This window comes from Xyrauchen texanus, chromosome 9 (assembly GCF_025860055.1).
Source record: "Xyrauchen texanus isolate HMW12.3.18 chromosome 9, RBS_HiC_50CHRs, whole genome shotgun sequence".
Taxonomy (NCBI): Eukaryota; Metazoa; Chordata; class Actinopteri; order Cypriniformes; family Catostomidae; genus Xyrauchen; species Xyrauchen texanus.
In genome coordinates this window covers 45,997,580-46,023,568 of record NC_068284.1, presented here as the reverse complement: position 1 = coordinate 46,023,568, position 25,989 = coordinate 45,997,580, and the positions used below count along the sequence as shown (strand labels likewise).

Here is a 25,989-nt window from a genome sequence, read left to right as displayed (position 1 = left end):
GTAGAATAGTAAAGTGCATTATAGAATAGTATGGTTTAGTATAGTACAGTACAGTGTATAGGATAGTGTAGTACAGTGAAGTGTTGAATATTATAGTAAAGTGCATTATAGAATAGTATGGTTTAGTATAGTGCAGTACAGTGCATTATAGAATAGTATGGGTTAGTATAGTGCAGTACGGTGTAGTATAGTATAGTAAAGTGCATTATAGAATAGTATGGGTTAGTATAGTGCAGTAAAGTATAGTGTAGAATAGTATAGTGTAGTAAAGTGCATTATAGAATAGTATGGTTTAGTATAGTGCAGTACAGTGTAGTGTAGAATAGTAAAGTGCATTATAGAATAGTATGGTTTAGTATAGTACAGTACAGTGTATAGGATAGTGTAGTACAGTGAAGTGTTGAATATTATAGTAAAGTGCATTATAGAATAGTATGGTTTAGTATAGTGCAGTACAGTGCATTATAGAATAGTATGGGTTAGTATAGTGCAGTACGGTGTAGTATATTATAGTAAAGTGCATTATAGAATAGTATGGGTTAGTATAGTGCAGTAAAGTATAGTGTAGAATAGTATAGTGTAGTAAAGTGCATTATAGAATAGTATGGTTTAGTATAGTGCAGTACAGTGTAGTGTAGAATCGTAAAGTGCATTATAGAATAGTGTGGTTTAGTATAGTACAGTACAGTGTATAGGATAGTGTAGTACAGTGAAGTGTTGAATATTATAGTAAAGTGCATTATAGAATAGTATGGTTTAGTATACTGCAGTACAGTGCATTATAGAATAGTATGGGTTAGTATAGTGCAGTACGGTGTAGTATAGTATAGTAAAGTGCATTATAGAATAGTACGGTTTAGTGCAGTACAGTGTAGTGTTGAATATTATAGTATAGTGTAGTAAAGTGCATTATAGAATAGCATGGTTTAGTATAGTGTAGTATAGTATAGTAAAGTGCATTATAGAATAGTATGGTTTAGTATAGTGCAGTACAGTGTAGTATAGTATAGTAAAGTGCATTATAGAATAGTATGGGTTAGTATAGTGCAGTACAGTGTAGTATAGTATAGTAAAGTGCATTATAGAATAGTATGGGTTAGTATAGTGCAGTAAAGTATAGTGTAGAATAGTATAGTGTAGTAAAGTGCATTATAGAATAGTACGGTTTAGTATAGTGCAGTACAGTGTAGTGTAGAATAGTATAGTGTAGTAAAGTGCATTATAGAATAATATGGTTTAGTATAGTGCAGTACAGTGTAGTGTAGAATAGTATAGTAAAGTGCATTATAGAATAGTATGGGTTAGTATAGTTCAGTACAGTGTATAGGATAGTGTAGTACAGTGTAGTGTAGTGTTGAATATTATAGTATAGTGTAGTAAAGTGCATTATAGAATAGTATGGTTTAGTATAGTGCAGTACAGTATAGTGTAGAATAGTATAGTATAGTTAAGTGCATTATAGAATAGTATGGTTTAGTATAGTGCAGTACAGTATAGTGTAGAATAGTATAGTATAGTAAAGTGCATTATAGAATAGTATGGTTTAGTATAGTTCTGTACAGTATAGTGTAGAATAGTATAGTGTAGTAAAGTGCATTATAGAATAGTACGGTTTAGTATAGTGCAGTACAGTGTAGTGTAGAATAGTGTAGTATAGTATAGTAAAGTGCATTATAGAATAGTATGGTTTAGTATAGTTCAGTACAGTGTAGAGTAGTACAGTGTATTGTAGTGTTGAATAGTTTAGTATAGTGTGGTAAAGTGTATTATAGAATAGTTTGGTTTAGTATAGTACAGTACAGTGTAGAGTAGAATAGTAAAGTGCATTATAGAATAGTATGGTTTAGTATAGTGCAGTACAGTGTAGAGTAGTATAGTAAAGTGCATTATAGAATAGTATGGTTTAGTATAGTGCAGTACAGTGTAGAGTAGAATAGTAAAGTGCATTATAGAATAGTATGGTTTAGTATAGTGCAGTACAGTGTAGTGTAGAATAGTATAGTAAAGTGCATTATAGAATAGTATGGTTTAGTATAGTGCAGTACAGTGTAGTGTAGAATAGTATAGTAAAGTGCATTATAGAATAGTATGGTTTAGTATAGTGCAGTACAGTGTAGTGTAGAATAGTATAGTAAAGTGCATTATAGAATAGTATGGTTTAGTATAGTGCAGTACAGTGTAGTGTAGAATAGTATAGTAAAGTGCATTATAGAATAGCATGGTTTAGTATAGTACAGTACAGTGTAGAGTAGAATAGTAAAGTGCATTATAGAATAGTATGGTTTAGTATAGTGCAGTACAGTGTAGTGTAGAATAGTAAAGTGCATTATAGAATAGTATGGTTTAGTATAGTGCAGTACAGTGTAGTGTAGAATAGTATAGTAAAGTGCATTATAGAATAGTATGGTTTAGTATAGTGCAGTACAGTGTAGTGTAGAATAGTATAGTAAAGTGCATTATAGAATAGTATGGTTTAGTATAGTACAGTACAGTGTAGAGTAGAATAGTAAAGTGCATTATAGAATAGTATGGTTTAGTATAGTGCAGTACAGTGTAGTGTAGAATAGTATAGTAAAGTGCATTATAGAATAGTATGGTTTAGTATAGTGCAGTACAGTGTAGTGTAGAATAGTATAGTAAAGTGCATTATAGAATAGTATGGTTTAGTGTAGTGTAGAATAGTGTAGTATAGTATAGTAAAGTGCATTATAGAATAGTATGGTTTAGTATAGTACAGTACAGTGTAGTGTAGAATAGTATAGTGTAGTAAAGTGCATTATAGAATAGTATGGTTTAGTATAGTACAGTACAGTACAGTTTTGTGTAGTACAGTGTATTGTAGTGTTGAATAAGTTTAGTATAGTACAGTACAGTGTAGAGTAGTATAGTAAAGTGCATTATAGAAAATGAATATAGATTATGGTCAGTCCTTGTGTTAGGATTTGTGTTTCTCAAAGTGTTAATATTAATAGAGAGGCATAAAAATGCACTCCATACTGTATATACAGGACAAGTGGTGTTCATGTCAAGACGAGGAGAAATGACTCATTTTGCCAGTTTAACTAATGTCTGTGTTGAGGACTTATGGGAAATCTGCAGCATAGATTCATTTTTACCCACCAACTGTTCTCCTCTGAATACTGGACGCACATTACTCATGTCCCTGCACACTGAACAGGGACTAAAGACTATTTACTGTCTCTAGTTTTTGTAATGCTTTCTGGAACTGGTCATTTAAAAAAAAAAATATATATATTTATTTAGACACTTTCCTCTCTGGTTTATGCTGGCATTACATTTAAACTGAACACATAGTGACATTTATATCTAATGTAATATATATATATATACACACACACTGGCAGCCAAAAGTTTGTAATAATATACAGATTTTGCTCTTATGGAATGCCATAGATGTGACTGTCTTGTCGGCCACTTCTCACACACCTTAAAGTCTAGCTGATCCCACAAAAGCTCAATGGGATTAAGATCCATAACACTCTTTTCCAATTTTTATTTGTCACTCGAACCTTTTCTATTTGTCTTTCTGTTTCAAAAGTGACTTTTCTTTGCCATTCTTCCCATAAGTCCTCCTGAGTTATCAGTCTTTACTGTTGTACATGAAACTGGTGTTTAGCGGGTAGAATTCAATGAAGCTGTCAGCGGAGGACATGTGAGGCGTCTATTTCTCAAACTAGAGACTCTGATGTATTTATACTCTTGTTTAGTTGTACATCTGGTCTTCCACATCTCTTTCTGTCCTTGTTAGAGTCAGTTGTGCTTTGTCTTTGAAGACTGTAGTTACACCTCAGTATGAAATCTTCAGTTTTTTTTGACAATTGCAAGCATTGTATCGCCTTCATTCCTCAAAACAATTTACATTTATGCATTTGGCAGATGCTTTTATCCAAAGCGTCTTACAGTGCAGTTATTACAGGGACAATCCCCCTGGAGCAACCTGTAGTTAAGTACCTTGCTCAAGGGCCCAACAGTGGTATCTTGGTGGTGCTGGGGCTTGAACCCCTGACCCTGACCTTCTGGTCAGTAACCCTGAGCCTCAACCACTGAGCCAACACTGCCCCATTGCCCCAACAAACAATGATGGACTGATGAGTTTCTAGAGAAAGCTGTTCCTTTCTTTTTCTTTCTTTTTTGTTGTTGTTGCCATTTTCACACACTGACGTTTGACAGGTTTTGACCTTCCTTTATTGACATCTTAGTAAATGTTTACGAAATCCATTTCTTCCAATATCTGTCTCGGGGAAATGACGTGTATATTTTGCTTTGAAAAATCGATCCTTCTTATGTGCATCTAAACATGTGTCCTCCCACTAGAACAGTGTCGTTCTAGAACAAACAATCTATCAATCCAGCAGTCTATAATTGAAATATTGAGTTGCAACTATTCTTGAAGTCAGCCAGTGACCCCTGACTGTAAAAGTATCTCCGTCTCAAAGGTTATTCAATACCTAATTACTCTCCTAATTTAGTAAGAACACAGTCTGACATATTGATTTGTCATTACTGTAAATAATACAGTCACACTGGAAGTGGAGTTGATGTTTCTGTGGCAGTTTTACGAAAGTCAAACTTTAAACTCCAATGTAACACATTTGTCAGCCACAGCAACACGATAAATGACCTAAAATGACCTAAAATGACCTTTGGCTTTATTTCTTTTTTTTTTAATGAAACCTCACAACACAGGTAGTTAACAGTTGAATCGCCCTGTTCAGTCAGTGTGCTGGAAAATTCTATACAATGGGTAGTAAACCTTTATCTTTTCTATTCACCAGGTTCAATGTGGGAGAAATCAATACGACAGATTGGTTTCGAGAGGTGAGTCCAAGCGCTTACTTTAATCACAAGCCTGTAAATTGCCTGAGAAATGTTTTATGAATTTTTCAGTTTATGCTTGTTTATGAAACTCTTACTTTTTGCTCTTGTGAATGTGAAAGGTTTTTAATTGAAACAAGTTTTACAACCAGTTTTTATAGCAGGACACAAAACCTACAACAAACAGATTATTGATTCAGTTTAATATCGAAAGCATTGATGGGGAAAAGGAAACTGCGTCTCATTAATTTCTAAATGCATTCTAAAGTTATGCAAAATAATGCACACAATTTCTGCTGCATAGGCACATACATTTGTTTTTACCTTCAATTTAGAGATGGGAATTTAACGCAATTCCTCTTAATGATTCTGGTGCCTTAACAGTTCCATTAACGAGTTGTTTTGTACATTTGAGGAAGAAATATCAGGAAATAATAAATGTAATTTACATAGACTAATTAAGATATTTATGTATTCTATTTCTTATTATAAAACACAATTGAGGATCTTTGACAACATATTGTCATATCAACAATTATCCAGTAATTACTCTGATTTATGTTTCACGCTGTAGATTCAAAGTAATTGGCTCGTACGAGTCATTAGTCCGGGAATCAGGCTACACTGGTCACCCCGTATGATTGAAAAGAACCGGGTCATAAGAGTCATTTGTTCCAGAATCGGTCTGCACTGGTCGCACTGTATGCTTCATGCTGTAGATTAAAAAGAATCGTCTTGTAGGAGTCATTTGTTCAGCAATTTGACTACACTTGTCACGCTGTATGATGAAAAAGAATCGGCTCGTAAGAGTCATTTGTTTGGGAATCAAACTTCAGTGGACTCGCTTTATGTTTCGCACTGTAGATTCAAAAGAACTGACTCATAAGAGTCATTTGTTCCAGAATCGGTCTACACTGGTCGCACTGTATGCTTCATTCTGTAGATTTTAAAGAATCATCTTGTAGGAGTCATTTGTTCAGGAATTGGACTACACTTGTCACGCAAGACTCATTTCTATTGGATTATCAGAACAAGCAGTGGGATGGTTCAATAGTTACTTATCGGGGAGAACACAATGTGTGCAAGTAGACGGCCTTACTTCTGCTTCCCTAAATATTTTAAAAGGGGTGCCTCAAGGTTCAATCCTTGGGCCTCTTCTTTTTATTATTTATACAAATAACCTTTGCAATAATATAAAATATACAAATTATCATTTCTATGCTGATGATACTGTTCTTTATTGTTCTGGGTCCACATTAGGTCAAGCAATCACAAATTTACAATCTGTTTTTAACATTTTGCAATATAATTTGGCGACTTTAAAACTGGTTTTAAACTCTAAAAAACTAAAGTGATGACCTTTACTCTGGGAAAATCAACTGAAAACTACGTCCCAAATATTTGTACACTTTCTGGTATAGAAATCGAAAAAGTGTCACATTACAGATATTTGGGCATCACTATTGATCAATCACTGTCTTTTACAATGCATGTCCAAGATTTGGTTAAAAAATTGAAATTGAAGTTAGGTTTCTTCTTCAGAATTAAGTCCTGTTTATCTTTTGAAGCAAAAAACAATTAGTAAATGCAACATTTTTATCTGTCTTGGACTATGGAGATATTTTATACATGAACTCAACCTCTCAATGTCTTCATGCTTTGGACACTGTGTTTCATGGAGCCTTGAGATTCATAGCAAATTTAAAATCTCAGCACTCATCACTGTTTACTGTATTCTCGGGTAGGATGGTTGTCCCTCTCTATTCAGGCGTTGGATGCACTGGCATCTTTTCATTTATAAGGCAGTATTAGGACTACTTCCTCCTTATCTGAAAACGTACATTATTCCAAGGTCTGCAGGGACATATTACCTGCGCTCACAAAATTTGTTTTTATTGGCAGTCCCTAAAGCCCGCACTGTTTTTTGGAAAAAAGGCTTTTAGTTTTGCAGCACCATCAGCATGGAATCAGATACAAAATGAGCTACAGTTGAAGGAGTTGATTTCATTTTATTCCTTTAAAGGCGTTTTAAAGGATCTTGCAGAAAGTCAGTCTGTTTGTCACTGTTCTTAAATTAAGTTGATTTATGACCTAGATTTTTTATGATTACATAGTTGTTTGAATATGATGAGTGAAAGTGTGTATTATGTATTTACCTGTAAGTGTTTCTGTAACTATTTGTACGTGCAATGTTGCTACTTGTCAGGACACTCTTGTAAAAGAGATTTGTAATCTCAAGGAGTTTTTATCCTGGTTAAATAAAGGTTTGAATGAATGTATGATGAAAAAGAATCGGCTCGTAAGAGTCATTAGTCCAGGAATCAGACTACAAGGGTCACCCTGTATGATTGAAAAGAACCGGGTCATAAGAGTCATTTGTTTGGGAATCAAACTTCACTGGACTCGCTTTATGTTTCGCACTGTAGATTCTAAAGAACTGACTCATAAGAGTCATTTGTTCCAGAATCTGTCTACACTGGTCGCACAGTATGCTTCATGTTGTAGATTCAAAAGAACCATCTTGTAGGAGTCATTCGTTCGGGAATTGGACTACACTTGTCGTGTTGTGTGTTTCACGCAATAGATTCAAAATAACCAGCCCATGAGAGTCATTTGTTCCGGAAACAGTCAACACTGGTCAAACTGTATATTTTGCGCTATAGATTTAAAAGAACTAACTCATAAGAGTCATTTGTACCAGAATTGGTCTACACTAGTCGCACAGTATGCTTCATGCTATAGATTCAAAAGAATCGTCTTGTAGGAGTCATTTGTTCAGGAATTGGACTACATTGGTAGCGCTGGATGTTTCGCACTGTAGATTCAAAATAAGAGGCTCATAAGGGTCAATAGTTTGGGAATCAGTCTACACTGGTCACACCGTACATTATGAATCAAAAGATTCAGCACATAAGAGTCATTTGTTCGGAATCAGACTACACGGGCCACCCTGTATGATCGAAAAGAACCGGGTCATAAGAGTCATTTGTTTGGGAATCAAACTTCACTGGACTCGCTTTATGTTTTGCGCTGTAGATTCAAAAGAACTGACTCATAAGAGTCATTTGTTCCAGAATCGGTCTACACTGGTCGCACAGTATGCTTCATGTTGTAGATTCAAAAGAACCATCTTGTAGGAGTCATTCATTCAGGAATTGGACTACATTGGTAGCGCTGTATGATGAAAAAGAATCGGCTCGTAAGAGTCATTTGTTCGGGAATCAGACTACACGGGCCACCCTGTATGATTGAAAAGAACCGGGTCACAAGAGTCACTTGTTTGGGAATCAAACTTCACTTCGCTTTATGTTTCGCACTGTAGATTCAAAAGAACTGACTCATTTGTTCAGGAATTGGACTACGCTTTGTTTTGTTTTATGTTTTGCACAATAGATTTAAAAGAAATGGCTCATAAGTGTAATTTGTTCCAGAATTAGACTACTTTGGTCGCACTGTATGTTTCATGCTGTAGATTCAAAAGAATCACCTGTTGTGTTTAGCCATAAAACATTTGTCACCATGAGTGAATCACATTTAAAAATTGTTAACGTGCCAAATTTTATTAAGCAGTGCAGCCTAATGCAACTGATGCCATAGCTAACTTGGAAAAATAATTTGCGGCTTTACTTCACAGGATATTGCTCGCCAATGCGCTTGTTTAAACCTTTAGCACTTGTGGCCTTCCGAACACACACAATCACTTAAAAATGTGTAATGGCACACACATAAGAGGGATATGTTTTCGATTTTAAGTACCTCAGCAAACAGAAACAGATAACATTACACTCCACTTATGCCTGTGGCTAGCTGTCTGCCGTCCACTAGCGTGGCTCCAAAATTTACCTTCCAAACCAACGGTTTTCAGTGATGAACATGAAACCCAATTAAACCTGACCCACTGTTGACAGCCCAATTTTTCAAAGCCTACCTTGATATTAGTGTGCGCTCGGCTGACTGTGATTCTATTAGGTGCGGTTTCCTAAGTACGGGAATCTCAGACATGCACCTTTTTCCAAGCAGCGCTGGTCAGATGGCTAGATTCACCATAAGTGGCAGGAAGTTCAGCTGTTTATGATCCTAATTGGCCTGTTAGTAGAGCAAAGGCATTAATCCGTAACATAAAGGCACACTGACGCCTCTCTGCTCTTTGGGCTGGTAGGGAATCATGGGAGAAATGTGGAACACAGGAGGGAAATGGACGACATCAGGAACGTTTTTGGGAAAATTCAGCTCTTTTAAACAGCCTGATCTCATGAAAATCATGTGACTCTGGTGACAATTTTGCAAATTTACATCACATGGTTCGTTACATGTATTGTGGCCATTCTGAGGTGAAATGTCCACAGAGTGGCGCTAAAAGCAAGTAAAATGTTCTACTAAACTGATGAGGTTTTTAAAGGAATAATTCACCCAAAAATGATAATTCTCTCATCATGTACTCACCCTTATGCCGTCCCAAACTCGTATAACATTCTTAGTTTCACAGAACAAAAACGCAGATATTTTGATGGAGATATGATGTGACTATATCCATACAATGCAAGTTAATACAATGCTGCAAAAAGCACATAAAGGCAGCATAAAAGTAATCCACATGACTCATAGTGGTTTAATCCATGTCTTCTGAAGTGACAAAATTATGCACTCCTTTTCCACTATTTATCTTGATATATATATATATTCCTCCGGATAAAGTTTATCGATGAGGAATAAAAAAATAAATACAAAATATTTTTGCTGGTAACCGATAGTTCTATTGGGAAGACATGCAGGCTTGATTGAAGTTTAAGATGCCATTTATTTTATAGATGTAAAACAGAAAGTAATGTCTCTCTCTTTGGCGTAGGCCCCGTCCGACGGTCCGAGGGAGTTGTACCCGGAACCGTCATGTCCTGCCGGAGATAGAAGGCAGGGGCGAGGAGCCTACCCCGCGTGGGACGGGGCTCAACTGGTGGTAGTGGGGTGGTGGAGGTTGCCGTGTTAGCACACTGAAACAGTAATGTGATGGATTGTGAGCAGACTTATAAAGCAATGGCTTACATGCGATTGGCTAGGAGTTACCCAGCTAATGATGTGATGATGTACAGCTGCTAGTCTTCCCGCTAGAACTACGCTGCGCTTTCATTTCCAAAAAGCCAATATCGACACTGATTAAACGGCAGATCTACCTTTAGTTTGGTCTAGATTAGGTATGATTCTGTACTCAAAATCTTATTGTATGTGACTCTAACAAACAAATCAGGTGTGCAGTGGTTTGGGCACCACTATTTGAGTACTAGTGAAATCTCTTGAAATCTGGTCATATTTCTGGATAAATGCATGGAAAATGTATAAAAAATTCCATTCGTGTCTATGTTAATGGTTCAGTTCCCCTGAATCAACCTTGACTGTAATTCCTAACTGGAGGGCATGTTACGATGTCGTCTAAATGCATTAATCATTCCATACATTTGAGATTATTGCATTCACCATATGTTTAACTTTATACTTGCATTCTCTATAATTCCATTCTACATCCAAATTTTGACAAGAACCACATTCTCCATGCGTATAAAATATAGAAATATGCCTACACTCAACAAGGACGCAGTTAATGCACAAAAGAAAATCAACTTATTATGAATTTGCTTTCTTTGTTTATATCACTGGCGCTTGAGAGAACTGACTATATAATAGGACGCAGAAGGTGCAATAACCGGAGAAGAACCTCAGAATTAAATTGCACTTGACCCAGCCCACTTGCACTTAGACTATAGCGCATGCATGCATGAAAATACCCAAACTTCATTGCCATGCCCACTGACTTTGCGCATGTGACTTATAGCTTAGTTCTGCGCTTAGCAAACTTAAAATAGGGCCCATAATGTCTGAAGTGCAGACATGTTGAACGACTCGACCCATCACAAGCTTGGGAAACACTGTTGTGGAAGTTTTAGGAGAACCCAGTATGTGTTTTACGAGAATTATTTATATTCCTTTAATATGGTGCAAGCTTAATTTTATTGAACTGGGTGGAGAAGCAGATGTGCCAGACGTTCAAACTGGAAAATGCTGCCGGAATATTCTGCATTCTCACAGCTGCTCTCCAGTCTCACAGATGTTGTGCGGTTTAACAGGGACTCTGGCGATGCCCATGGTCGTTCGTTTGTTATAGATGCATTCACCTGGAACAGGTTACAGTAAATGCTGGGAGTCTCATAAAGACAAACATTTCTCTGTCAAATAGCCTGAATAAATTTGCAAGTAAGAATCGTCAAATGTGGAAATTATGTAGAACAAGAAACACTAGATGTTACTACCAAGTTGTTTTGACACCAGAGTACAAAATCGGCAAAAAGTGTCTATATGCATAAGTTATATTATATATATGTTTGTGTGTGTGTGTGTGTATAGTGTTATTGGTGCAGATGCTGGCAACGGTATCCGAGTTTTCTTCCCGGACATCGGCATGTTCATGGCGAGTCTGTCGGTTTGGCTGCTGTGCCGAAGTCTGGTGCAAAAACGGCCAACTGAGGAGATGGCACAGGACAACCATGAGTTTGAGCCAGAGGAACAGGTGCGTCAGAGTTACTGCATACCTCAAACACACACACATGCACACAACATAGAGAACATGTGCTGTCCAGACCAGAATTACAGGAATTTCAGCCAACACCCCTGATATTCACAGTGACCAGTTGACGAAACTCTCCCGGTTGGGCCAGTGCGACCTCACATCATCTATTGTACATGTGTTTTTATTTCTTGCAGTCTTACAGATTTCACTTTCTTTGATGTAATTTGATGTGAACATTGTTATTCGAATCCTGTTCCTTAAAACTGTGGGCTATCTAACGTTGTGTAGCTGGCTAACGTAGCATAAAATGTGTCGAAATTGCGTGAATGACTAATCTTGGAAGCACTGGAAGAATGTGTTGAAAAATATAGTTGAGGAAAAAAGTGTGTTTTTGAATAAAGCTGCCATGAAGTTCTGCCTCACCTGTATAATGTATTGCTATTATTCCAATTTACACTAAATTACACTAATTATTGTAAATAAATTTTAATTTTAAAGATATTTTTTTTCTTGCACATACAGATACTGTATATTGTTCAAAAATACTTTATACTATATAATAACTATAACATATGTATGTATATTTAAGTATACAGTACTTGAATTGTCACTTGATGGACATTTTAAAATATTAATTATTTATCGCAGTTCATCGCTTGTATACATATTTGCTGAGAAAGCCCCTGTAATAACAATAATTTAATATATAATGATAAAATAATTATAAATAGTTATATTTAAATAATTTAAATTGTATATATATATATATATACAGTATGTATGTATATAATATTCAAATAATTCAAATGTGGCAGATGAGTTAAGCATTGATAAGACAATACAAAAAGTGTCTTTAGAGTCCAATATATTGTTTATTCGCATATTATTGAACACAAGACAATCATTGGCACACAGTTCACAGCAATCGATTTTTGCAACTGAATTTGTCAATTAGTCTGAGATTTATTATGAGGGCTTGTTTAAGGATGCGTCAGTGTACATCTGTGTCAGACCAGGAACGGATTACTGACCGGGCAAATGGGCCAGTGCCCAGGGGCCCTTGACTGCCCGGGGGTGCCCTGTGCTTTAAGTCTGTGCGATCTAGTTTGGTAATCCCCCCTCTTGAAAACCCCTTTTGGAGCGTCTCACTTTGGTTGCATCGCATCATAAATATAAAATTTTTAGGTCGCTGTGTATAAACACATCTTGAGATCCCTGGGTTCGGATTTAAGCTCCAGCATGCTGTGAATGCAAGAACACGTCCTCATGTTGTGCTGTCTGCTGTCAGTAAGTGTGGTTTGTTCTCTGTATAAGCTGCACGTTGCCTATACAGAGAATTTCTCTTACTGCCCCCTGGAGAAAACAGGTGGTACTACAAGCTTGAATTGCTCAGGAATCTTCCTTATCACGATCCGGGGACATGATTTATTGCATACATTTTTTAACACATTATTTTTTATACAATTAATCACACTGAATTAATATGTTAAATTGACACTATAATAACAAATAATACAAATATACATTTTCTATAATATATATATATATATATATATATATATATATATATATATATATATATATATATTTTATATATATATATATATATATATATATATATATATATATATATATATATATATAGAAAATTCATTGTTATGACCTGAATCATATTTTCATAGATAGCAGAATCTTAACCATTTAAAAATTCATAAAAATATTTACATTCAGGGTTTCCATTGTCATGAAAATTCTGGACATATCAGGGAATTTTAATATCCAGGCCTGGAAAAGTCATGGAAATTAATAAGAACTTTAAAAGGAATTGTCTTTGAGACACTGAACTGTTAAATTCAGCATCATTTGTATATCAAGCACTAAACTGGTACTGTCTCTTTAACAATGGCGGTTGTAAAAGAGACAGTACCAGTTTAGTGCTTGATATACAAATGATGCTAAACTCAATTTAAATACTCATTATTTGTATACTTTTGTATTATTTCAAACATTAACAGCTCATATCATTATTATATATGCAATATCTTGACATAATATGAATAGACTTTCTTATTCACTAACCGCCCACAATCACATTTAGCGGGTTCAATCGGTGCTGAAATTGCACTTCATCTTCAATATTTAAAGAAAGTCATTGTCACTCCTTTCCATGCAAACACGCCTCCTTTCTATGTAAATTAGGCTCATTAAAGATTGTGTTTCATTCACAAAACTCTGTGCAATTTACATCACGCTATGAATTTTATTTCAAAGAGATGTTTGTGAACATTTTCAACCGATCATTTCAGCAGTAATTAATCAAATACTCATCTAATGATGTTGAAGAGCGTTATGTCGTCAAGCACGCGTACTATATGTTCTACAGGTCAAAGTGATGCTATTCAGTCCCGGCAGGATGGGTCAAATAGCGCATGCAAATTGAGTTCAGCAGCGATTGTGTGGGTGCGTTTGCACCGTTGCCTGAGCTGCATAATTCCTTTAGTGAATCGGTGCTAAACGAGCGCAGTTAGCACGTACGTGAATCTGCCCCTAAGTGAAGTTGAATTGTGAGCCTCGTACATGTATATTGAACTGAATTATTACATTTCATGGGGGCTAATGCTAGTCGTTAATTCCATGGGGTCTTCAATATTTTCAAGATGGGATTTAGTCTTCAATAGTATTCTGGTATGTTGATTGTTTTGCTGTGAGGGTGAGAAGGTGTGATGAGAGAAGACATCTTTATAGAGAGTTTTAAAGAACAGCTTCGTGCCGTATAGCTAAACGTTTACTGGTTTTTAGCAGTATGTGCTACCGCTAACAGGAGGCTGTTTCCTGTGCTGTTGGCCACACATATGGTGCATTTACAACACTGGTTGGGTTTATTGTTTGTTTGTGAGAGATTTAGAGATCAGGGTTAATCCACAACAGATCCAGAGCAGGTACTACATAGAATGAAATACTAGCATACTGGGATGTATATTCTGTATACTGCCTAAAATATATTTGATTGTTTTTTAAAGTATGTATGATGCTACAGCAATCATTTCTCACAGCAGTATGCTGCACTGGTGTTAATTTATCTCATTACGTAGCATATTTCATTTTAAAAATGCTACTCGGAACCGTCATATCCTGTTGGAAATAGGACGCATAGGCGATGGCCTACCCTCATGCAGGTTGGGACTCAACAGGTGGTGGTGGGGTGGAGGAGGTTGCCGTGTTAGCACATTGAACTGAACAGCAATGTGATAGATTGCGAGCAGACTTATAAAGCAATGGCTTACCTGCGATTGGCTAAGAGTTACCCAGCTAATGGTGCGATGATGTACAGCTGCTAGTCTTCCCGCTAGAACTACGCTGCGCTTACATTTATCTCGCAGCTTCGATCCAACTGTGTGTAAAAAATGTAGAGCTTACGGTAGTCAGATGATATAATGAGTTAAGCAGGAATAGCAGGTTTAATTTAGTGAGTGACGTCCGGTCATCTAGGAAATCAAAACTGCTTCAATGCATTGCAATCCAGTTTTGTGATATATTGGCTATTGGCAGTCCGATCAAATAATGTTGGGGTTCAGAATGGAGTACTACCTCACTACTCTTACTAATTCTGCCTTAAATGGCAGAAATATGAAGAGTAGTATGGAAGTGTGTCATTCTGAACTCAGCCAGTAAGTCAACATTGGAAATGGAAGCTAAAGTTGAGCCCATTGCATGGTGAGATAATATTTGTTCTGGTGGTCTGTGTTCTAGTTGTATACTGCATATTTGAGCAAATGTAGCAGGTCAACGGGTCAGTTTATGCATACTGAAAAGTGCAAACTTTGGGTAGTATGCATACTGTAATCTACAAAAGTAGTATGAGAAGCAGAAAATATAATTTAAATTAGAGGTAAACCGATATATCGGTTTTACCCTTAAATTGGTCCCGATTTAATTTTTTCAGAACTACACATTTTCTGCAAAAATCTATGCCGATATTTATTTATTTTATTTCTTTGTCTTCTTTTTAATTTAGAATGGAGGTGAAATAAAAACAATTACTGACACCTCATGGGGAAATCTATATTTAAATCTGTCATCACTGACAAAATTCATCTATATTTTATCCTTACTTCAATCCATATATTTTTAGTTTGATTTGATAATCAAGTATTTTAAATTAAAGCGTTTTAAACTATGCAGAGAAAACTCCCTTATTAAACCTCATCTGGTCATATATATATATATATATATATATATATATATATATATATATATATATATATATATATATATATATATATATATGTTAGTGCTGTCAGTCGATTACAATTTTAATCATGATTAATCACATAATTTTTCAGTTAACTGCAATTAATCACTGATTTAAAAAGTGCTGAAATTGTCCTAATATATATATATATATATATAAAAGATCATCCTGAAAATGAATGAATATTTGGTAGTTATGATCAGGACTGATGTTGTTTAAAAAATTAACTCATTGAAATTGGAAAATAATCAATATATAACAAATTCAAATTTCTGTTGAAAAAAAAATCCTAATGTAAATTTGTACAATATGTTGTCTTATTAAAACGTGTATGAAGTCATTAATCTGCACATTAAAAAAAGCTTTATAAATGCATATCAATAGTGATGGTAAACTTTAGAACAAGATGTCTCGTTGCTTATTTAGATAATACAGTATGTATTTATTTTTTATGTACGCTATTTGTTAGTTTGCTTTTAGTTAAAGCATATTTTTTCTAATGTATGCAAATAACCTTCCCCTCATTAATTATTTATAAATCATTACAATTTCATTACAAGCTTGTACAACAGTGCCGGTAATACGAGTATACTATATGATATATTTAACATCATATTAATTGTATTAATCTGCTCTTCCATCATGAATAATAAATGTGTATGAGAATTCCCATCATGCCCTGCAGCAAACGCAGGCCAGTTTGCTGTGTCTGTGTTCAGGAGGTGCTGGTGTGATTTGAAAACACAAATAAAAAACCCTGTTTCCCATCTGTTCATGTCTTTTCTGGTAAAACCCCTCCGCATATGATCCACAGATTCGCATGCAGTGTGTGCTGAAAGATTTATAACATTGTGAACACACCTTCCTCATGTTTTATATCTGTATATAATAAAATGACTCATTCATTATTTCACCATCATTTATGTAACAACTTTGAAATAGATCCAATCTTTTACTACTTTAACAATATGACAGTTTATAATGTTCTAATTAAGAATTTAAGTGTTTACCAGGTCATAGTGTCGATGACGTCATAATAACAAACATATTAATGGCTAAAGTCTGATAACACTGTATTCAGCACAAACTGGGCTAAAATAATATGTGAGCAACATGTGTGTACATGTTTGTATTTTTCAGAAAATAAAGTTTATGTATGGTTTTTGAAAAAACATAAATGTTAAGTCATTGAAATAAGGCCATATAAAACATACTAAAGATTTGTCCACAAGACTTTTGAGAACTGGATCTTGTAGACTAGAGTTTTTGCTACACAATGATGTGAAAACCATCCTGATCACTTATTCATACAAAACAATATAGTCAATGAACTTTTGTAAGACACTTTTAGTGTTAGAAAGGTCATATGCGAGGAGGCTATCATGAATATTGATTGTAATTCACACCTGTGGAGACAAAAGACCCCTCCCCTGGGACTATCAATGAGGAATGTGGCAGAAAGAGAATGATTGTAAGGAGACTTACTGATCAAAATCAAGTTTTAAGTTAAAAGAAGTCATCTGACTATACATTTTCTTTACATAAAGACTTTACTTAATTTTAGACCTACACAACCTTTTAAAAGAAGTCTCTTCTGCTCAGCAAAGCTGCATTTATTTGATCCAAAATACAGTAAAAACAGTGATATTTTTGACTATTTTTACAATTTAAAAGAACAGTTTTCTATAATAAAAGTAGACCCTTTGTAGTCTCTAATGATGTCTTACACTTATCTGTATGCCCGAAAATGATGCCAGTGCGTCCGTCGACCCTAGAGGGTTAACAGCATTTCCACCACCTTAGTTATCAGTATTGGGAAAATCCACTATCGGTCGACCTCAAATTGGAATTAATGTTTAACGATTATATCGCCCACACACAGGAGGAGAGTGACGAGAAAGTGGAAATTGACGACAATGATGATGAAATGCTCTTTGATGAAGACTTTGATGCAGAAGATGAAGCAGAGGACGATGAGAGGGAGGAGGAAGGCCTGGAGGAGGAAGAGGAAGAAGTGGAGGAGAGCACAAAGATGAAGATCCTGCGCAGAGTTGCAGGAGTGGCAAATAAACTAAAGGAGATCATCGGCAACCTCATCACAACCGCTGGACAGGTGGTGGTCACCATTCTGCTCGGTTTGACAGGTGAGATACCAACAAACATGTCTTTGATTGGATCAAGATCTCAGTTATCACCTTCATGTTCGATGTTTCTCCTAAAATTCCTTGGAAAAAATACAAGTAGACATGAATGGGACAATTGTTGACATACAGTAAGAGTATAAGAGCAATAACATTAATGGGTTGCAATTTCATGTCCCATGGGTTGGTTTTTATGAAAACTAGATTTCAAATTTTTTCGTTTTGTTCTATGGAGGTCACATTGCAAATGAATTGGAAACCTTTTACCAGGTCTTTGTCATTTATTTTTGGGACTTTAGAAAAAGCTGTATTAAGTATAGATTTAACTGTTTTAGCCTTGTCGCAGACTCAGACTTTCGATATAAAACTTTATAAATAAACCATTATAAAAATACAAATGATCCATCCATCCATCCATCCATCTTCAACCGCTTATCCGAAGTCGGGTCGCAGGGGTATCTCCAGCAGGGGGCCCCAAACTTCCCTATCCCGAGCCACATTAACCAGCTATGACTGGGGGACCCTGAGGCGTTCCCAGGCCAGTGTGGAGATGTAATCTCTCCACCTAATCCTGGGTCTTCCCCAAGGCCTCCTCCCAGCTGGACGTGCCTGGAACACCTCCCTAGGGAGGCGGCCAGGGGGCAGCCTTACCAGATGCCCAAACCACCTCAACTGACTCCTTTCGACGCAAAGGAGAAGCGGCTCTACTCCGAGCTCCTCACGGAAGACTGACTCACCCTATCTCTAAGGGATAAGCCCGCCACCCTTCTGAGGAAGCCCATTTCGGCCGCTTGTACTCACGACCTAGTTCTTTCGGTCATGACCTATAGCCTTCATGACCATAGGTGAGGGTAGGACCAAAAATTGACCGGTAGATCGAGAGCTTTGCCTTTCGGCTCAGCTCTCTTTTCGTGACAACGGTGCGATAGAGCGAGTGCAATACCGCTCCCGCTGCCCTGATTCTCCAGCCAACCTCCCGCTCCATTGTCCCCTCACTCGTGAATAAGACCCCGAGGTACTTGAACTCCTTCACTTGGGGCAATACCTCCTTCCCTACCTGGAGTACGCACTCCATCGGTTTCCTGCTGAGAACCATATAATTCCATATAATATAAAATACAAATTAAACTATGAAAATCTGAAGAGTGAAATATACATAAACAACCGACTTCACCACACTAGTACAGTTAGTGTACTTGTTAACCAGGTGGACAAAAGTGTCAATGAAGAGAATCCTTGAGATTAATTATGAGACAAGTGGGGCTTGGGTAACTTATCGAGTAAAGACGCTGACTACCACACCCAGAGTTGCAAGATCGAATCCAGGACATGCTGAGTGACTCCAGTCAGGCTTCCTAAGCAACCAATTGGCTCGGTTGCTAGGGTGGGTAGAGCAAGGACGGATTACTGACCGGGCCAATGGGGCACAACCTTAAATTGTCAAGGGCCCCTTGGCTTTAAGGTTGCGCGATCTAGGTTGGTGATCCCCCAGCTCGAAAACGCTTTTGGGCATGAACAACGAAACCCCCCACCCCATCAACAACTTTTGGGAACATTGAACACCCTACCACCCACCACTCAACAACTTTTGGGCAGGAATACGAAACCCCAAATACAACAATTGGAGGGGGACCCTTGGAGATAAATGGTCCCAGGGCCTTTGCAGGTCATAATCCATCCCTGGGGTAGAGTCACATGGGGTAACCTCCTCTTGGTCGCTATAATGTGGTTCTCGCTCTCGGTGGGGTGTGCGGTAAGCTGTGCGTTGATGCCGCGGAGAATAGCGTGAAGCCTCCACACGCGCTAGGTCTCCATGGTAACGCGCTCAACAAGCCACGTGATAAGATTCACGGATTGACGGTCTCAGAAGCAGAGGCAACTGAGCTTTTTCCTCCACCACCCGGATTGAGGCGAGTCACTACGCCACCACGAGGACTTAGAGCGCATTGGGAATTGTGCATTCCAAATTGGGGAGAAAATAAAAAAACTCAAAAATATGAGATACGTTTTTGTGGCAGGGCGGAGGGCGGGGCCGGATCGTGATCCTACACACCCGGTCCCTCTCGGAGGCTTAATTAGCCTAATACGGGCCTAATATTGGCCCGCCCTCTGCCCTGCCACAGTTAATTTTTTATTTTTTATATTTTAATAATTTTTAATCAAACTGTAATTTGCCAAATTTATTCAGAAAGTGTGAAAACATCATTTGATTGTGTTTATTTAGGATACATAAAATGATAGCTTTGAAGTTAGCCCAAGTCAGCGATTTTATTTCAAAAACATACAAATTTAATTTCCAACACATAATTAAACACAGTACAGTATTTGAGATGTGCTTTAAATGACACTGTGCTGGGACTTTTCATGACAAAAATAACAAATCTCCTGTGATGCATGTGCAAACACTGTTGGACATTGTTACTAGACAAATTAAATAAACTAGTGTAAAAAATACGATTTTACTTTCCCACAAGTTGAAGACACACTATAATATGGATATCATAGATCAGATCATTTGGTCCTGCATGAAGAATTTGACGAGAAATATTTGAGTTCATATTGGGATTATGAATTTGGATTATAGACCGTGTCTTTCTGATAATCTATCGTCTTGTCTTCAGGTATGATGCTCCCTTCTCTGACGTCAGCCGTCTACTTCTTTGTGTTTTTGGGTCTGTGCACGTGGTGGTCATTCTGCAAGACCTTTGACATGCTCCTCTTCAGCTGTCTGTGTGTTCTCATGGCTATCTTCAGTGCTGGACATCTAATCATACTTTATACTAACCAGTTCCAGTTCCTCCAGGACGCCATCAAAGCCAACGACAGCTACACCAGGTCAGACACACACACACACACACACACACACACACACTGAGGACATCCAGAAAATAACTTTCAATAAGTTTCAATAAGTTCATCTGATGTTCACATCGTTCACGCTTTTTTATTTTTATTTATTTTTTAAATTGTGTTCCTATGTAAGCATGTACTAGATGGACATCTTTGACCTTTGTGCAGTGTCTGTTTTTTTTTAGACATTATGTCAAGTTAAAAAGAATTTAAACTGTTAAATCTGTTAGGCTGGATCTGGGGTATCTTTGGTCCGAACTGCCCCAAGCTCTGTATTTTTTGTAAAGTTTAAATTAAAAACATATATATATATACATTAGGGGTGTCGATTTAATGTGTTAATTTTGTGCAATTAATTCTATTAAAATAATGTGTGAAAAAAATGTACGCAATTAACCCTTGTGCAACTTTCGGGACATTTTTTTATTTTTCATTTTAGTTGTTTCGATCATTTTGGCTGTGCTAATGCCAACGGCAAAAATTTCATTTCGGAGCCCTGGCTTCAAAATGTAAATACATTTTTCCACCGAATAGCGCCATTGTTCTCATGTTTAGCCTATGGAGCAAATACAAGCTTTTTACCTGTTCTCTGTTTGCTGTATTATTGAGCACTGCAGGACAATTGAATAAATGATGTGGCTAAAATTGTGTGGGTGTATTGGTATGAATCTTGGTGTGTGTTTTGTATGTGTGTATTGAGAAATGTGTGTGTGTGTGTGTGTGTGTGTGTGTGTGTGTGTGTGTGTGTGTGTGTGTGTGTAAAACAAGAGTGGCATTATGTAAACAAACCAACTATATTTGGTAGTTATGATCATCTAAGTCAGTGAAAGTGGAAAATAATATTAATATAATATTTTTATGGCAGTTTTTTTTACTCATACAGTTTTGTCCTCTAAGGTCGTGAGTGTCCGTTTTTTTTTTTAACCGCACAAAAAAATAATAATGCATCAAATGTTGTTGCTAATCATTGACATATATCCCAGACTGTGATAATCCCAAAAATATTTCACCTTAGCATTTAGTTTATGGAAATTATTATTAATTTTTTTTTTTGGGTGTTTTTTCTTTTTTCTTTTTTCATAACAAAACAACAGTGGCATTATATAAACAAACTGGTTAAAATCCTGAAAATGAATGTATATTTGGTAGTTATGATCAGGACTGATGATGGTTAAAAAACTAGCTAATTGAAAGTGGAAAATAATATTAATATATAATATTATTATGGCAGTTTTTATGTCCTCTTAGAACCTCTACATTAACATTTACATTTATGCATTTGGCAGACGCTTTTATCCAAAGCGACTTACAGTGCACTTATTACAGGGACAATCCCCCCGGAGCAACCTGGAGTTAATTGCCTTGCTCAAGGACACAATGGTGGTGGCTGTGGGGATCGAACCAGCGACCTTCTGATTAACAGTTATGTGCTTTAGTCCACTATGCCACCACCACTCACAACCTCTGAGTAACAAACGTTAAAGCAGCAAAGAGCATTTATAATATGATGATGTCATAAAGCCTTTTGACTGTTTACATTAAACAGCACTTATACAATAAACTCTGCTGTGTTCAAATTGGACGTTGCTTGTGTTATAATGCATTACACGCTTAAAAATAACTATAAATAGGGGAAGTCTTGTAATGTATTATAACTGTAGTTATAATCATTTATGAGAAGTTATAACTTATTATATGGTGTGTTATTATACTTTATGAATACAATAGAATGCATTATAAATATGGGCTTCATAGATAATGGTAACATTATAGATTGAGCTTAAATATTATTGAACCCAGAAAATATTAAAATATTAAGCACAAATTTTCATCAATGCATTATTAAGCAAATCCATCCGTTCACAAGATTATATAGTCTCTGATATGTAAACTAAGGTTAATATTTAACCTCTACCCCTAGTACTCACACTGTGAGCAGTTGTTTTGCGTCATAGCTGTAATATTGTGTATTTTAGCACGACTGAATCACTGTATTGACCAGTCAGCATCCATGAGCAGAAATATCTGATTTGTAATAAAGCAATGCACCGCACAAGGCAAGATTCATCCGCCTAGTAATATAATTCAGTAGCCTTACTGAAGGCTGTTTACATTTGCCAAGCAACGTAGCAATTTTGTGCATTTATGTATGCGTAAACTGTTGGACAGGACATTTAAAGCCGTACAATTTTAAAAGCTCTGTTACTGTGCACACCCACAAATGGAGCTCTAACGTGTATTTTAGCACCGGATATTTCCATCTGTTTTCTTAGATTTGTTCAGGATTAGCTGGTGTAAAGTAACTGGTTATACACCGGTTGTGATCTGTAGGTGCTGATGGGCGTCACCACTCATGTTATTGCCCTTGACTTTCTAGATGGGTATTGATTCAAGAGATGTGGACTGTGTTGCCTTGCATTAGCTCTATGAATAGTAGAGTTGCCTTGTTTTAACTTCATTTCCGCCCTTTGTTTTGTCCCATGTGTTACTTGCCAGTATATACACTAGAGTTTTATTGGTATGAGGAACGTAATGTGTTGTTATGAATTATTTTGATTCAATTAAATCATATAAAAATAGGTCTTAAACATATCAAAATAATCTAGGTTTTTTTCTTCCAGTTTTCTATTATTACTGTTTAAAAGCATTCTTGGTGTGAACAATAGCGGTAGCCTTGTGTGTGTGTGTGTGTGTGTGTGTGTGTGTGTGTGTGTGTGTGTGTGTGCGTGCTCTACTTGAAAAAGACTGTGACCTAATTGTAGTTGATGACAGAATCGTTGCCTTGATCTAAGTGACTGTTGAACAACAGCGTTGATAGCCTTCACTTCAACATCACTTCCTGTTATAAACATCGGCTGTGGTCACATGACCATTGCTTTCCCAACTACAGCAAGAGTAAGATGAAGGAAATCAACATGGACCATATTTAATAATATACATTCCTGGTTTTATTTTTTAAGCGATTATTCACAGCTTCTTATTCTAAAGAATAAAATGGTCTTTGTTGTCTTTCATTAGAATATAATAAGTTGCTCCATCTCTATAATGAGGCATGCAGGCTATTGGTTAACTTTATAGGGATTGTTGTGGGTCACATAGCTTTATTAAAATGAACAGAGAAATGTATTGTTAATAAACGTTAATGTAATATAGAAAAAGAAGAGTTATTATTGAAAAACTTGTAAAGAGGGTGAACTTGACCTTTAGCCTCCTCATCAGTATGTGCCGGCAGAGTTTGGTATAGAGAGCAGTCCTTCCCAATCTTCTGTAAACTCACAGTCGACGTCCCGTCCTACATTGTTTTTACTCATTCAAATATTCTGTTTTCTTGGTTGTGTCACATTAGAGAAGTAAAGTTGTTTAACTTTAATATTTCTTTCTTTTTTTCTTCTTTATCCTTTCTTGTATCTTCCTCCCTCCCATCCTTCCATCCTTTCTTCCTTTCTTCCTTTCGTCATGACTTCTTTCCTTTCTTAATACCTTCCTTCATTCATTCCTTCCTTCCTGCCTTCTTTCATTTCTTTTCTTCATCACTCCATTCATTCCTTACTTCCCCTTTCTTGTTTACGTCCTCCCCTTCCATACTTCCTTCCTTCCCATTTCTTTCTAACTTTATTTCTTTCCTTCCTTCATTTCTTTTCTTCATTACTTCCTACATTCTTTCTTTCCTTTTTGTTTGCTAACTTTCTTCATTCATTTCTTAATACCTTCATTCCCATTTCTTTCTAACTTCCTTTTTTCTTTCCTTCCTTCCTTCATTTCTTTTCTTTATTCCTTCCTTCCCCTTTCTTGCTTATTTCCTCACCTTACATACTTTCTTCTTTCCTTCCTTCTATCCTTCCTTCCTTCCTTCTTTCCTAATTCTTGCTAACTTTCTTCCTTCATTTCTTCCTTCCCATTTCTTTCCTTCCTTCATTTCTTTATTACTTCCTTCATTCACTCCTTCCCATTTCTTCCTTCCTTCTTTCCCATTTCTTTCTAACTTCCTTTATTTCTTTCCTTCCTTCATTTATTTTCTTCATTCCTTCCTTCCTATTTCTTTCTAACTTTATTTCTTTCCATCCTTCATTTCTTTTCTTCATTACTTCCTTCATTCATTCCTTCCCATTTCTTCCTTCTTTCCTATTTCTTGGTAACTTTCCTCCTTCATTCCTTCCTTCCCATTTCTTCCTTTCTTCCTTCCTTCCCATTTCTTTCTAACTTCCTTTTTTCTTTCCATCCTTCATTTCTTTTCTTCATTCCTTCTTTCCTATTTCTTACTAACTTTCTTCCTTCATTTCTTAATACCTTCCTTCATTCCTATTTCTTCCTTCCTTCCCATTTCTTTCTAACTTCCTTCCTTTCTTTCTTTCTTTCTTTCTTTCTTACTTCATTTCTTTTCTTCATTACTTCCTTCATTCATTCCTTCCCATTTCTTCCTTCTTTCCTATTTCTTGGTAACTTTCCTCCTTCATTCCTTCCTTCCCATTTCTTCCTTTCTTCCTTCTTTCCTAATTCTTGCTAACTTTCTTCCTTCATTTCTTCCTTCCCATTTCGTCCTTCCTTCTTTCCCATTTCTTTCTAACTTCCTTTATTTCTTTCCTTCCTTCATTTATTTTCTACATTCCTTCCTTCCCATTTCTTTCTAACTTCCTTTTTTCTTTCCATCCTTCATTTATTTTCTTCATTCCTTCCTTCCTATTTCTTTCTAACTTTATTTCTTTCCATCCTTCATTTCTTTTCTTCATTACTTCCTTCATTCATTCCTTCCCATTTCTTCCTTCTTTCCTATTTCTTGGTAACTTTCCTCCTTCATTCCTTCCTTCCCATTTCTTCCTTTCTTCCTTCCTTCCCATTTCTTTCTAACTTCCTTTTTTCTTTCCATCCTTCATTTCTTTTCTTCATTCCTTCTTTCCTATTTCTTACTAACTTTCTTCCTTCATTTCTTAATACCTTCCTTCATTCCTATTTCTTCCTTCCTTCCCATTTCTTTCTAACTTCCTTCCTTTCTTTCTTTCTTTCTTTCTTTCTTTCTTACTTCATTTCTTTTCTTCATTACTTCCTTCATTCATTCCTTCCCATTTCTTCCTTCTTTCCTATTTCTTGGTAACTTTCCTCCTTCATTCCTTCCTTCCCATTTCTTCCTTTCTTCCTTCTTTCCTAATTCTTGCTAACTTTCTTCCTTCATTTCTTCCTTCCCATTTCGTCCTTCCTTCTTTCCCATTTCTTTCTAACTTCCTTTATTTCTTTCCTTCCTTCATTTATTTTCTACATTCCTTCCTTCCCATTTCTTTCTAACTTCCTTTTTTCTTTCCATCCTTCATTTCTTTTCTTCATTCCTTCCTTCCTATTTCTTTCTAACTTTATTTCTTTCC

At 36.3% G+C, this 25,989-nt stretch overlaps 1 protein-coding gene across 1 annotated transcript in view; it reads left to right on the top strand.

Moving 5' to 3' along the window:
- LOC127649370 (piezo-type mechanosensitive ion channel component 2) overlaps positions 1-25,989 on the top strand; it is a 129,887-nt gene that overhangs the window by 21,339 nt on the left and 82,559 nt on the right. The window contains 4 exon segments of the mRNA XM_052134428.1: positions 4,797-4,839; positions 11,230-11,392; positions 17,527-17,788; positions 20,407-20,620. Of these exon segments, the coding sequence (XP_051990388.1) occupies positions 4,797-4,839; positions 11,230-11,392; positions 17,527-17,788; positions 20,407-20,620 (682 nt within the window).